A 15,806-nucleotide genomic window follows, 5' to 3' on the forward strand; every position below is an offset into this window, starting at 1 on the left:
CATTGCTTTGGTGTGTTGAATGAACTGCTTATACTTTCACTTCATTTGCTAGATACAACAGTTGTTTTCTTCCAAAATAGACAAAGATCTAGATTAAGATCTAATTAATTTAGCATCTGAGCTGTACACGAGGAGATTCTGAGACAATTTTTCCACACTTAATCAGACATGTTACTGTATCAGGAAATCACTACAGGCAGAAGAGATCACTGTGATGTCTGCCTTTGGTGCTGGATCCTCCCTTTAGTACTCACATATTACTTGGGCGAATAGATTTTTCAATTTGTTTGCATAGTCATAGTCACATAAGACTATGTTATAATAGACAGACCTAGTCTCTGTTTTGAACATGCCAGAATTGAACATTATATCACCAGAATAAAGTTTAACTCCAGTCTTAAAACTTATTAGGCAAACACAAAGCACAGACAGTAGTGATCTCCAAATGATGTACAGGGGTGGGTGGGGGGGGCAGTATAACATAAGACTGTAGACAACATAAGTGTGAATTTTAAAGTGTGCATGCTGTAAGATGCTGTACTTAAAATGCTGTACTTTGTGTGTGTACGTGCGTGCGTGTGTTTTTGTGCATGTGCTATAGGAGAGAAGTATGTACATTATCTCCTGATGTACATACTTCTCGGTGTCAGTTGTCTGTTTAGGATCAGGTAGCCTGCAGTAATGATTGTATCTGTGTGTGTGTGTGTGTGTGTGTGTGTGTGTGTGTGTGTGTCTGCACGTTACACGCATGTGAAATGTTGCCGGGTTGAAACAGGTGTCAAGGACCAGGTTATTTTGAGTAGTAATTAAATCATCCTTGTGTTTGTGTGTGTGTGTGTGTGTGTGTCTGCACGTTACACGCATGTGAAATGTTGCCGGGTTGAAACAGGTGTCAAGGACCAGGTTATTTTGAGTAGTAATTAAATCATCCTTGTGTTTGTGTGTGTGTGTGTGCGTGTGCACGCGTTAGATCTCTATGAATCTTGCCTGGGTTTGATTGGCAATGAAATGATAATAACTTTTATTTTTATTTTGGTGTGCGTGCGTGCGTGCGTTCGTGCGTGCGTGCGTGCGTGTGTGTGTGTTGTAGGAAGCAGCATGCATATGTGGACCGTCGCTGGGCTGAAGTGCGTGTGGGGGACCTGGTGCGACTGTGCTGTAATGAGATCATCCCTGCGGACATGGTGCTGCTCCACTCCTCCGACCTCAATGGTGTGTGCCACATCGAGACGGCCAACCTGGACGGGGAGACCAACCTCAAGCAGAGGGAGGTGGTGCGGGATCTGCCCCAGCAGGTGAGCTGGCTGTCTCTCTCCTCACTCACTTTTATTCTGTTCATTTGTGTCTTTGTTTCTTGGCACCTGTGTGCCATTTCTCTCTCTCCTTTTTCCTCTCTCTCTCTCTCTCTCTCTCTCTCGCGCTCTCTCTCTCTGTCTCTCTCTCTCTCTCGCTCTCTCTCTCTCTCTCTGAAAATATTGATTTTTCTTTTTTGGTGTTATATGAAAGAAGAGGCATTCAACATAAATTTCCCTAAGCTTCATAGTCAAGACAAGAACGTAAAGCTACAAAAAATATTGGGCAAATCCTACCTGCCTGTAACCTGTAACTTCAAATGTGATTTTCTCAGTTTTCCAAATAGAAATAGATGGCGGGAGACCATAATTCAAAATGCTGTATCTTGACGACAATTCAAGATATGACTTTGACCAGGATATTGTAAAGCTCATGGTGGCCTCTGACCATTGATACCATAATCTCAGTTTTGACTTTTGGGTTACTGTGACCAGAACAGGTCACATATCTGTTTAAAAAATTAACAATTTGTCTCTCTCTTTCTCATACCGAATTGTCTTTGTGTGTGCATTAGGGTTCTGAGTTCCACCCAGAAAACTTCAGCAGTCATATTGAATGTGAAAACCCCAACAACAACCTGAGACGCTTCCGAGGATACATGTAAGGGAGCGTGTGTATGTGTGTGTGTATGTGTGTGTCTGTGTTTGTGTCTGTGTGTGTGTCTGCTTAGTTGTGTACGTGAGTTGTGTATGTGTCTGATTAGATGTACTAGTGCAGGGCCCATTCAAAACATGCTGTTCCTGTAGAAAACCTGTTGGTCAATTACATGTCAAAAACAATTACAGCTAAGCCTTCGGTAATATTTATGATAAATATACAATAGCCTAAGCATAATGTAAGCATTGTTGCATTGGACGTTTTTAACAGATCAAAATGGCATACAGTATCAGCAGTTTTGCGTTAAGGTTCATTTAAAAAAATTGATGGATAAGACAAACACTATTTCTGGAATGAATTCATTGTCATATGAAATGTGCAAAAGTGTGACTTTCCAAAAACAGTCTCATGCTCTGCCACCCAGTGCCTGTTGTGGAAGGGCTTATCTGAGGGCTTATTAAGAGTGTGGTATTCTCAAACCATCCTTTGTTGAAAGTGTTGCTTGTTTCAAATTGTTATTTGTTTATTCAAAGACCAAAGACAGAAGTATTCAAAGGGTAGTGGCAGTTTATCACCTCATCACTTTTTATGTTTTGAATAGGTGCTGCATTTTCATGTGGGTTGCCATGTTTTTTTTTTACAAACAAACGGCATCCATAGGCAGTCTCTACAATATATTGTGGAGGTCAGATGTGATGATGTGCTTTAATGTTATCTTTCGTATTTCGGATCCAAACATGATTGGCTACTCGACATAGCACTCACTGATATGGCTTTCTACCCGTGTGCACTGATTCAGTGCTGCGCTGTGTAACAATGGCTACATCGACTAGAGCGGCAAAAGGTCGTTTTAACTATATCTTTTGCGTTTCTTATCCAAACAGTGTCAAACTTGGCAAGAAAGCTGCCAAGTTTGAATTCAGTTGGAGATAATCGATTAATAGACACACAGACAAACACACACATACAGATCGACAGATGTTCCTGTCATTAATGGATACAATTTCTGTCATGTGATTGTAATTAATGTGTGTGTGTGTGTGTGTGTGTGTGTGTGTGTGTGTGTGTGTGTGTGTGTTAGGGAGCATCCGAGTAAGACTCGTGTGGGGCTACACAGTGACAACTTGCTTCTGAGGAGCTGTACTGTGAGAAACACTGAGACAGTGGTGGGCATTGTGGTCTATGCTGGTATGTATTCTTCACAGTATGTTTGTTGAAGACAATTATTCTTATCCAGTGTGTTTTTATAGGTTGTCTTATGTGGTTAGTCTACTTCCTGTTATAAGCAGCTTGTCCATTGTCGGATTGGGCTTTGCAGCTATAGAGGGTTTATGCATCAGCAAAATACCAGCAAAATAATACAAATTTGTCACGTTTTTGTGGAAATGTGGTGCCACTGATCATCCATCAATTCAGATTGATGGATGGATAGATTTAGGGGAATGTGTGGTTTTGTTTTGCCAGGACATGAAACGAAGGCGATGCAGAACAACAGCGGTCCACGCTACAAGCGCAGCAAGATGGAGAGGCGGCTGAACGTGGACGTGCTGTGGAGCGTCGTCATCCTGCTGCTAATGTGTCTGACGGCTGCTGTCGGTTAGCATACAAATGCACACTATGCACATGTGCTCTATACTATACATATTAACTCATATACAGGTGTTCTCAGACATACCGTACAAACAAGGGCACACATACTACAACGCAAACGAGGAACAACAGGTAGAAGACATCATGTCTTATTTTAGTTCTGGTAAAGGTCTAATTTGTTATTAGGAGAGCAAATGCAGTTTTTCTCTGATATGCATGTATGCATACACACACACACACACACACACACACACACACACACACACACACACACACACACACACACACGGTTTCTCTGCAGACATGCATGGTTGGTCTGGGTTTGCTTGAGATGGCTGTGTGTTTCTGGGTGATGGTGCAGGTCATGGCTTGTGGTTGAATAGTCTGAAGGACCCCATCTACTTAATCCCTGGAGACCCTCCTCCTGCACTGGCCGGCTTTTATATGTTCTGGACAATGATCATTGTTCTGCAGGTAACATACAACATGCGACTCACTCACACTCACATTCACACTCCTATCTCAACTTAAAGGTGCAGTCAGGGTTTTTACACGATTTCAAGCCCATAAATTTTTTTATCACATTCAGCAATTATCTCCTCACCACCACTAGCTGCCGATTTTGTGAGTACACTGTAAAACAATGGTCTCTGTAGTCAACCCTGGCTCCAAAAACTGGAAACAAACAAAGTGGGGGCAGCACAAAAGCACAAATAAATGTAAACATAAACACAAACAAACACGACTTCCTGCAAAATCCCTGACTAAATGTACAATGTACAAGTTCCTGAATTATAGTTCTACCCCAGCCACTTAATACACACACACACACACACACACACCAAACCACAAACATACGTCCAGGAGGTTCCAGTCATGAAATCCTTTTACCGGTCATCCTCTGTGTCCCCCTCTCTGACAGGTGTTGATCCCCATCTCCCTCTACGTGTCCATCGAGATAGTCAAGCTGGGCCAGATCTACTTCATCCAGAACGACCTGGACCTCTACAACGAGAGACTGGACACGGGCGTCCAGTGCAGGGCGTTGAACATCACCGAGGACCTGGGACAGATCCAGTACATCTTCTCGGACAAGACCGGAACCCTGACTGAAAACCGCATGCTGTTCCGTCGCTGCACCATCGCCGGAACCGAGTACCCTCACCACGAGAATGGTGTGTAACAAAGCAACCGTAAAGAGTGGAGTGCGTAAAGAGTGCAATGTAAATGGAAATATGCTTTGATAGGCCACAGTTAATGGTTACACTGAAGAGGAATGAAAATGTTTGGGACCAATTGGGGGGGGGGGGGGGGGGGCACGCATCAGGAAAACTAACCAGTCATCAACTAAGAGAGTGCTGCAAGATTGGGAGAACTGTTAAAGCTAAGGAAAGCACCAGGCAAAGTGGCTTTTACTGATTGAGTGGATGATTTGAGGCTAGCCATCTTGGATAGCATTGGGAGGCAACTACCTGGCTATCAGGGTAGTGGAACAAAGTTCACCACGCTTGTTCTGTTCAGCTGCAGAACACAAGCCCCACCTGTGTGTGTATGTACACTCCCTATGTTGAGTACACACTGCGTTGCCATGGCGATGGCTGCTTTGTTTAGGTGAAAACATGTGAGATGGCGGTAGTTTTGTCAGTTTTAAAGATTATTACACCATAATAATAACAGATACGTGTGCCTACATGCTCAGACATAAACACAGACAGTTGCAGATAAGTACCAGTATGCACACACATGAAGAACACTTGTGAACAAACATACCATCACTTTTAATTATAGATGCATTTGTACTTAGCAACACAGGCACTCTACAAACTCTCTGCATATCCTCAAAGAAACTGCAAGTGGACTTTATATGCTGTGTACATTCAGTGTTACTAAGACCACAATAGAACAGTACTAAAGCCATATAGCACCACTAACAAATTCATCTCCCACCCCCCTCTCTCTCCCTCTCTCTAACACACACACACACACACACACACACACACACACTTCTCTGTTGTGTGTCCCCTGCAGCTCGTGCTCAGGAGCTGTATGAGGAGCCGGCGGCGGAGGGGGGGTGCTCCAACACCCTGCGCTCGAGGACCAGCCATCGCTCCCTGAGCTGCCGCTCACTCAGCTGCAACCGCAGCTCCACCTCGCTCAACACGCTCACCCGCGACTCCGACACGCACTCCCACGACGACGCGCACCCCACACTGACCCGCGGAGCCTTCAGCAGTGCTATGGTGAGGGGCACACATTCACGTAAACATACACGTACATGTGCATCTAAGCTAGAAAGCACATTTACATGGAGTATTTTTACACCAAGTGTTGTTCTAGCCAAAGATCTCTGTAAATGAAATACAGATACACACACACACACACACACACACACACACACACACAAACACACAAACACACAAATCCTTCTTTGGATTTGTACATGTGCTGCACATACACGTGAATGGATGTGTGTTTTTGCTTACTCAACATGGGTGAGTGTTCTCATGGAAGTCCAGTTTTAAGAGAGAGAGTGTATTTGTGTGTGTGTTTATGTGTGTGCGTGCATGCGCTCACGTGTGCCTGTGCCTGCTGCAGGAGTGTGTGGTGGTCCCTGACCCTCCGCTGCAGCTGAAGTTGGGGGGACTCTCGTCCCCTCTGGCCCCTCCCCTCAAGCAGGATGCTGCGGAACTCTCGCACATCCTGGACTTTTTTCTGGCGCTGGCCGTCTGTAACACTGTGGTGGTGTCGTCCCCCACACAGCCGAGGCACATGGTACGTTCCAGTGGTCCCAGACCTATTTCATAAGTAAAGAGGTGGCATCATGGAGAGATTTGAGTCATGTTATTACTGTTTATCTAGAACAGGAGGCAACTGCTCCTTTCTTTTTGTGTTTGCATACCTACAATGGTGCTAATAACTAACTCATTTAGCAAATCCTCATGTTTACTTTTGCTATAGCAACTTAGTTTTTCTTCTGTGGAGTCACATAATAGAAATTGAATGCCTTTCTTAACGTGTGTGTGTGTGTGTGTGTGTGTGTAGGTGCAGCTCCCAGTGCCCCGCACCCCTCTGAGCACCCTTGAGGACATGAAGCTGCTGCTGCAGAAGTTGAGCCTGCCGCGCTTCGCCCTCACGTCGCCCACCTCTGCCAACGCCGGGGCCCAGCCCAACACGCCGCCCCAGCCCAGCCTCACCCGGAGGCTCTTTGCCCGCGGCCGCTCGGCCACCTTCACTCCCAACACTCCGCCCGACCCCCGCCATGCTACCCCCACCGCTGGTGCCACCACCCCCACCCCCGACGGCACCCCCAGAAACCTCACCCCCATCCAGACTCGCACTCCGTCCCCGTGCCCCTCTCCCTCTCCCGCCCCGTCCCCATCCCAGCTCCGGGCTCCCCTCACGGGGGCCTGTGGCCACACGAAGCCCCCCACCGGCAGAGACGCCAGCGGTGACCATAACACTGACACGGATGAGGATGACGATGATGAGAGCGAGGAGGAAGAGCAGCGGCTCTACGAGGCGGAGAGTCCGGACGAGGCGGCGCTGGTGCAGGCGGCGCGGGCCTACGGCTTCACGCTGCTGGGCCGCTCGCCCGAGCAGATCCTGGTCCAGCTGCCGGGTACCGGGCCGCTTTCCGTGCCCCTGCTGCACCTGCTGCCCTTCAACTCTGCCCGCAAGCTGATGTCCGTGGTCGTGCGCCACCCTGTCACAGGACAGGTGGTACTCTACACCAAAGGGGCCGACAACGTGGTCATGGACCTGGTGCCCTCTGATGCAGGTTTGTGTCAGTGCGTGCATGAGCACTTTTGTTTGTGTGTGTGTGTGTGTGTGTGTGTGTGTGTGTGTGTGTGTGTGTGTGTGCCTTTGTGCCTTTGCTGTAGCCTTATATATATAAACTAGTCTCATGTTTCCCACACACACCACATCAGACACACATACACACACACACACAAACACCACACACACACACACACACACACACACACAGAGCATACAGATAATATTTGTCAAGCTACACTATCATTTACAAATAAATGAAGCGGATTGGTGCTGTACATAAACAATAGATGGTGCAACCCCGGACATGTTACAGTGAAGGAAACTGTATGCTGCTGTGGAGTTATTAGCGGTTAGTCTCCGTCCGTATTACATGCCGAGGGAGTTTTCGCACGCAATTGCTGTCTGTGTTTACGTTCCACCTCGAGCTCTCCCGGATTCAGCATGTGACCTCATCCACTCCACAATCACAAGGCTTCAGACCCAACACAGTGATGCCTTTTTTGTGATCTCTGGCGACTTCAATCACATAACACTGGATTCCACACTCACAAATTTCTACCAGTTTGTTGACTGCCCTACAAGGAAAAACAGGACAATAGACCTCATGTATGCAAACGTGAGGGATGCATACAGTGCAAACCCCCTTCCCCCTCTGGGTAAGTCAGACCACAACCTCATTCATCTCCAGCCAATGTACAAGCCCAAAGTACAGAGGCTACCAGCTGCCACACGCACCTTCAGAAAGTGGACACCTGAAGCGAATGAGGCTCTGAGAGACTGCTTTGAGTGCACTGACTGGAGTGTGTTACAGAATGGAGAGGACTTAGAGGAGGTCACACATTGCACAACTGACTACCTGAATTTCTGTATGGACAATGTTGTTCCCACCAGAACTGTACGCTGCTTTCCCAATAACAAGCCTTGTATAACCAGCAATGTCAAGACCTAGGAAAAAGATGGCGTTCAGTGAGGGAGACATGGCAGAGCTGAGGCGCGTGCAAGTGGAACTCAAAGTCAAGCTGAAGGAGGCTAAGGAGGACTATAGAAGGAAGGTGGAACAGGAGTTGCAGGAAAAACAACATGAGAGAGGCATGGGACGGCATGAAGATTATCACTGGCCTGAAGAATATCACTGGCCTGAAGAATATCACTGGCCTGAAGAAGAGCAGCAGCTCTGTGGAGGGGGACCTGGACAGGGCGAACCAGTTGAACCACTTCTACAACAGGTTTGACTGCCCTGCTCCATCTCCAATGGGAGTGGTCTGTCCACCACCCCCTGCAGACTCAGGCACTGCTCTTGTTTGCGTGCCTGCCCTATCCCCACCTCCCAGCCTCCCAGTCTCTCCAGCTCTGCAACCTCACGCCCTGCCCCGCCTGACGCCTCCTTGCCTGTGCCTGTGGAGGCGTCCACGACACCCACCCCCACACCCTCTCAATACCAGTGCAACACGCACCCCCACCATCACTGGATATTGCACCCCTCCCCCACACCGTGATCACGAACAATGAGGTGACAACGACCTCAGTCAACAGCCATCAGACACACAGATCCCAGATGCACCCCTCCCCTCCCCTTACACCCCCCATCGTGACAGCAACTCAAGTGAGCGCTAAACTAAAGAAACTGCACACGGGTAAGGCAGCGGGGCCTGACAGGCAGGGACTTACTATTGCAAGCAGAGTACTGTATGTAATGTATGTGAGTGATGACAGTGAAGATGTGTGTGTGGGCGGGAGGGGAGTGGAGCAGTGACTGTGTGTGTGTGTGTGTAGTGTGTGTGTGGGTAGGTGGGGGCAGTGTGCTGTAAGTATGTAGAGGATGTGTGTTGGAGAAGATCCTGAAGACAATGTGCTGTGTATGTGGGGGGGGGGGGGGCAGTGTGCAGCAAGTATGTAGAGGAGGCTTACTGTAGCAAGCAGTGTGCTGAATGTATGTGAAGTGATGACAGTGATGATGTAAGTGTGTGTGTTGGGGATGGGGGTGGGGTGGGGCAGAAAGGCTAGGCAATCAAGGACATGGGTAGATGGAGGAGAAATCAAAAATAATAAATAAAAAGTGTGCAAAAGTTGGAGAAAGTCAGATGTGTGTGTGTGTGTGTGTGTGTGTTTTGACGTGTGATGAAATAAGAAAATAAATAAAAGGTCTGTAGCATAGGGAGAGGGATGTAAAAGTGCTAAAAGTCTTGTAAGTGTGTGTGTGTGGGGGGGGGGGGGGGGGTCATGAGTGCTGAGGAGTGAATGAGTGCAAAGTCAGTATAGTGTGAGTTCAGAGTTGGGAAATGTTTGAGAGTGCTGAGGAGTGAATGTGTGCAAAGTCAGTATAGTGTGAGTTCAGAGTTCGGATGGCCTGGGGATAAAAACTTCTCCTGAAGTTCTCAGTTCTGGCTTTGTGACTACATAGGCGTCTTCTTGATTTCAGCGGTAGGAATAATCCATTGTTAGGATGAGAAGAGTCCTTCAGAATCTTTTGGGCTCTTAGGAGTACTCTTCTGGAATAGATATCTTGTAGAGCAGGGAGTTGAGTTCTTATAGTACGTTCAGCTGAGCGCACTACTCTCTGCAGAGTACTACAATCTCTAACTGTGGAGTTCCCATACCAGGTGATGATACTACCAGTTAGAACACTCTCAACCGCTGAAGTGTAGAAGGCCTTCATGATGGATGTAAAAACTTGGAATTTCCTTAGCTGACGAAGGAAGTAGAGTCGTTGTCTGGACTTCTTCAGAACATATTGAGTGTTAACAGTCCATGTTAAGTCTTCAGTAATGTGGACACCAAGGTATTTAAAACTTGTGACTCTCTCTACAGGTTGCCCACTGATCATTAGTGGGGTGTAACTGTAGTTCTGCTGCTGCCTTCTGTAATCCACTACCATTTCCTTGGTTTTATTGATATTCAGTGTCAAGCTGTTAGATTGACACCACTGTGCCACCTCATCAACCTGATCCAAGTAGAGCTGTTCATTGTTGTTACTAATCAGGCCCAAGATCACTGTGTCATCTGCAAACTTGATGATGGAGGTGTGACTACTGTTGGCTTTGCAGTCATGTGTGTAGATGTTGTACAGCAGTGGACTCAAAACACAGCCTTGGGGAGCACCAGTGCTGATGGTTAATGAGTCAGATGTCAGACCCCCCACTCTAACCACTTGTGAACGGTTGGTGAGGAAGTCAAATATCCAGTGACACAGGGTGGTGTTCAGTCCTAAGGCCTTCATCTTTGTGACCAAGGTGAGAGGTACTATCGTGTTGAATGCTGAACTGAAGTCAATGAACAGCATCCTCACATAATTCCCATTCCCCTCCTCCAGGTGAGTTAAGGTGGTGTGCATGAGGTTTGAGATGGCATCCTCTGTATACCTGTTGGCTCTGTAAGCAAATTGGAGGGGGTCGAAGGAGGCAGGGAGGGATGAGCAGATAATGTTTTTCACAAGCTTCTCAAAACACTTCATCACTGTAGACGTCAGGGCTACTGGGCGGTAGTCATTCAGACATGATGGACTTTTGTTTTTCGGTACTGGAACAATAACAGACTGCTTGAGGCAAGTAGGAACTGTCTCTTGAGCCAATGATGTGTTAAAGATATAAGTGAACACAGGAGCTAACTGAGCAGCGCAGGATTTCAAAACCCTGTTAGAAATTCCATCCGGTCCAGTAGCTTTTCTACAATTTACCCTCCTAAAGGCATTGCTCACATCGACCTCAGAGACACAGAAAGGTGCATCCTCATTTGCTTCACATGCTGCAGCTAGTCCAATATAGTCTGTGTTTTTCATGTCAAAGCGAGCATAAAAAGCATTAAGTTCATCAGGGAGGGCTTTACTCACATTCATCATAGGAGGGGACTTTTTTTCAAAGCCAGTGATGGTTCGGAGTCCTTTTCACCCTCCAAGAAATCAGCTTCAACTTTGTCTCTATAGCGCCGCTTAGCATCTTTAATAGCTCTACGTAAACTATAAGATGCTGCTTTGTAATCCGTCATATCCCCTGAAATAAGCCCAGCATTATAAGTCATGGTGCGTGTCTTTAATGCCGTTCTCACTTCTCTATCCACCCATGGCTTCTGGTTAGGGAAGCTTCGGATCTTTACAGTTGGGATGATGGAATCAGTTAGCATATTGATGTAACTCAATGATACTTCCGTAAACTCATTGATGTCAGCAGAGTTCGTCTTGAACATCTCCCAGTCAACGTTGCTAAGGGCGTCCTGTAGCCTGGCTTCCGATTGGTCAGTCCAGCGCTTGACCTCCTTCGTCACTGGGGGGTCCGTCCGACTTCTCTGTTTGTACATAGGCAGTAGGAAAACAGCGGCATGATCTGATTTTCCGAAAGCTGGTAGAGACTTCGCTTTGTAACTGTTCTTGAACTGTGTGTAGCAGTGATCCAGTGTGTTGTCACTATGTGTAGGGAAGTGAATGTGTTGAATAAATTCAGGCATGGACCGGTTCAGATGTACTTGATTGAAATCACCGGCCACAATAAGCGCAGCTTCAGGGTGCGTGTGTTGTCTATTTAACACTTATCTTCTACACAGGACACATTCTCACCTGGACAAGGGGAAAAGTGCTGTGAGAATCATGTTCTTTGATTTCTCAAGTGCTTTTAACACCATCCAACCCCTCAGACTGGGCGACAAGCTCTTGCAGATGGGTGTGGACGCTCACCTGGTAACCTGGATCACAGATTACCTGACGGAGCGACCACAGTTCGTCAGACTGAAGAACTGTCTCTCTGACACTGTGATCAGCAGCACCGGAGCGCCACAGGGAACTGTGCTCTCTCCAGTCCTGTTCACCTTGTACACATCTGACTTCCGCTACAACACTGAGTCATGCCACATGCAGAAGTTTTCTGACGACACTGCAATTGTGGGGTGTATCAGGAACGGGCAGGAGGAGGAGTAGGAGCCTGGTGGAGGACTTTGTGCAATGGTGCAAACTCAATCATCCCCAACTCAACACTTCAAAGACCAAGGAGATGGTGATGGATTTCCGCAGATCTAAGCCCACTCTGCTACCAGTCTCCATTGATGGGGCCAATGTCGAGGTGGTAAGCACCTACAAGTACCTGGGTCTCCACCTGGACAATAAACTGGACTGGTCAGCCAACACTGACGCACTCTACAAGAAAGGGTAGAGCAGGCTGTACTTCCTGAGGAGGCTGCGCTCCAAAGGATGTTCTACCAGTCTGTTGTTGCCAGTGTCCTCTTCTATGCAGTGGTATGTTGGGGAGGAAGCACAAAGAAGAAGGATGCGGGGCGACTTGACAGGCTGGTAAGGAAAGCTGGCTCTGTAGTGGGAGCTGAACTGGAGTGCATCACTTCAATATCTGACAAAAGGACCTTGAACAAACAGATCAACATCTTGGACAATGAGTGTTATCCATTCCACAGCACTATTGTTAAGCAGAAGAGCCTGATCAGCTGGAGACTTCGCTCACTGCCTTGCACAACAGACAGACTGAGGAAGTCATTCATCCCCAGGGCCATTGAACTGTTTAATGCTTCACTTAAGGGAAGAGGAGAAATGGACTTCTCCGCATAGTCTGTCTGCCTCTTCACCACCTCCAATGTCTTGAACTGTCTGTTCACTAGTCACTTTACATTTGTCTTCTGCCTCACTGTTTGCGTGCTTTATTACCACATATGCACAACCCCTCCCTCCATGCCACATACCTTTCTTAATATAGTTATTTATACATAGATATATAGACTTTATTCTTGCACTGTTGCACTGTTTGACTTACTCATTTGCACCATCACCATGACACTCATTCACACAGAGCACCTTACCTTACTTTATGCACAGAGGACCACAGGCTCAGTCCCTGCTCCAGTCATTGCAAGCGCCCCTGATTGATTATTCACCCACTATGTGGATACTGTTTCTTAGAATTGATTTTGATTAAGTTTTATTTAATATAATTTGTATTTTGTATATTTAGTATATTCTTTATCTTCTACAGTCCTTATTGCTTAGTTGTGTTTTTTTTTTTATATTATATACTTTTAATTACTTTTTCTGCTGTTATTGAATGTGTGTGTGTGTGTGTTGTCTGTATGCTACTGTGACCTTGAATTTCCCGTAGTGATCAATAAAGTCTATCTATCTATCTATCTATCTATCTATCTATCTGAAAAATAACTTTCTTGCATATATTACCTTATATCATTACTTAAGGCCTAACCCGTTTGTGTTTCCCTAGCTGGTGGAGACCGAACGGGCCGGCAGGCTCTCATAAAGGAGCAGACCCAGAGGCACCTTGACCAGTATGCCAGAGAGGGCCTCCGCACGCTGTGTGTGGCCAAGAGGGTACGCCGCCTCCAAACTCGTCCAACAGGTCCCATAGACATACTTACAAGCGTACCTTACCAACAGCTGATCAGTAGGGTTCATGTTCTGTGTTGTTGTGATTGGTAGGTGCTAGAGGAGGCGGAGTATGAGACGTGGCTTAAAGGACACATGTCGGCCGAGACGTGCATAGAGAACAGGGAGGAGCTCCTGCTGGACTCTGCACAGCGGATCGAGAACAACCTGACACTACTGGGTGAGGACTTCTCCATGAGCTTGACCTCAACAATGCGCCAACACACAGGTTTCAGAACAGCTGTCACCCACAAAGTTCCATTGCACTACAGTAGAGTACCCAACGCACACCTCTGAAAACAGCAAAGTTCCATTGCACAAGAGTACCCAACACACACCTCTCAACATAGCTGTCCCCCCACAAAGTATTATTGCACAAGAGTACCCAACACACCTCTCAGAACAGCTGTCCCCCACAAAGGTCCATTACACTTGAGTGCCCAACATTCACCATAGCTGCTTTCAGACATAGGTGTAAGTCCGCATGTTCTGCCAATATCAAGCGGTTGGGTCGTATATCTGAACAACATAACCGGACATTTGGAACTCCGAACTTAGCCGGCTCTTAGTATTTCGGATGGACATTATGTAAATAAGCTCATGTCTGAATGAAGCAAAGAACATGCAGAGATTCTGTGAATGTGCGTGTCAACCACGTTTAACCTGTTCAACCCACGTGGAGATTCTGTTCATGTGCGTCGGTGTCATTCACACATACAGTAATGTCCGCATGTAAGCATCATATCTGAATCACCCGAAGGGTCGGACATCCGTTTGACAAAGATCCGCGATATAGTGCGGAGGACATGTCTGAAAGCAGCTCATGGCTGTCTCTTTTCACACAAACCAGTTTTCATTATTATGTGTTACATGCATACCCACGCACATGATCGACTGAACTTGACCGTTCTTCAATCACCCACCCACACACATTCCAGATTGCGTTTGTGATTGTATCTCGTGTCCTAAATCAAGCTGCACAGCATCTGATTGGAGAAGATTCATCTTTGTCTTCTTCCTGTTTCTCTCTTCCCTTTTTTTCCTGCTGCTTTCTCTTCCTGTTTGTGGTCTCCAGGGGCAACGGGCATCATGGACCGGCTGCAGGAGCAGGTGCCTGAGACCATCGAGGCTCTGCAGAAGGCCGGGATAAGAGTATGGGTGCTGACAGGGGACAAACAGGAGACAGCCATCAACATAGCGTGTGCCTGCAGACTCCAAAGGCCCACTGACAAACTACTGACCGCCAACTGTGACAGCAAGGTAAACAAGACCAGGACAGAGGACAAGTACTGAATGTACTGAGGAGAGTAGGGACAGTTAGAAGGAGGACTGTGAGGAGTAAGTCACATCACATGTAAATAAGGGAGATGGAGAGAGGGCTGAAGAACAGATATAAGGGAGATAAGAAACAGATATAAGGGAGATAAGAAACAGATATAAGGAAGAAGATAGAATAGAGAGAAAGAACGAGAGAGGATGGTGGAAATTATATGATAGTAGAAAGAACTAAAAGTAGAACTAAATTCGTTCCAAAATGTAATGTGTCCTTCCTTGGTTCATGAAAATCGGGGTGGTAGTTTTTGTATAATTCTTCAGACAAAATATTCAAAAACATAACCTCCTCAGGAGAGGAAGTATATGGGAACAGAGTAAAAGTAAAAATACCCTTTTTGTGTGTGTGTGTGTGTGTGTGTGTTCCTTAGGAGGCATGCGAGATCCTCTTGGCTGAGCTCACGGAGGAGATCCGTCATTGCGAGGAGTCAAACGGGGGCACTGACGCGGGTGCTGCAGAATCCCCCGAGGGTGCTGCGGCTTTGGGCTTCACGCTGGTGATTGACGGGCGGACGCTGGATTGGGCTCTGCAGCCGGACCTGGAGAAGGCCTTCCTGGGGCTGACCCAACGCTGCCGCTCGGTCATCTGCTGCCGATCCACGCCGCTGCAGAAGAGCCAGGTGGTCAAGCTCATACGAGACACACTCCGGGTCATGACCCTTGCCATCGGTGAGCAAACGTGTGTGTGTGTGTGTTTAATACTAACACCATGTATGTGAGGAGTGTATTTGTGTCATTGTTGCTAATGTGTGGATATAGTGAATGAGTGTGAACGAGTGTGTCATTTGTC

General features: G+C 46.9%; 1 protein-coding gene across 2 annotated transcripts in view; it reads left to right on the forward strand.

The window, feature by feature from the left end:
- The window catches only part of atp10d (ATPase phospholipid transporting 10D), a 37,370-nt gene that overhangs the window by 16,483 nt on the left and 5,081 nt on the right, over positions 1–15,806 (forward strand). For both annotated transcript variants that reach the window (XM_042071211.1, XM_042071212.1), the window contains 13 exons: positions 1,091–1,295; positions 1,868–1,953; positions 3,032–3,138; positions 3,415–3,546; positions 3,902–4,014; positions 4,463–4,715; positions 5,569–5,780; positions 6,136–6,312; positions 6,583–7,318; positions 13,524–13,630; positions 13,739–13,865; positions 14,760–14,944; positions 15,388–15,685. In XM_042071211.1, coding sequence (XP_041927145.1) covers positions 1,091–1,295; positions 1,868–1,953; positions 3,032–3,138; positions 3,415–3,546; positions 3,902–4,014; positions 4,463–4,715; positions 5,569–5,780; positions 6,136–6,312; positions 6,583–7,318; positions 13,524–13,630; positions 13,739–13,865; positions 14,760–14,944; positions 15,388–15,685 — 2,738 coding nt within the window. The remainder of the gene's footprint in view (positions 1–1,090; positions 1,296–1,867; positions 1,954–3,031; positions 3,139–3,414; positions 3,547–3,901; positions 4,015–4,462; positions 4,716–5,568; positions 5,781–6,135; positions 6,313–6,582; positions 7,319–13,523; positions 13,631–13,738; positions 13,866–14,759; positions 14,945–15,387; positions 15,686–15,806) is intronic.

This window comes from Alosa sapidissima, chromosome 19, assembly GCF_018492685.1.
Source record: "Alosa sapidissima isolate fAloSap1 chromosome 19, fAloSap1.pri, whole genome shotgun sequence".
Classification (NCBI taxonomy): domain Eukaryota; kingdom Metazoa; phylum Chordata; class Actinopteri; order Clupeiformes; family Clupeidae; genus Alosa; species Alosa sapidissima.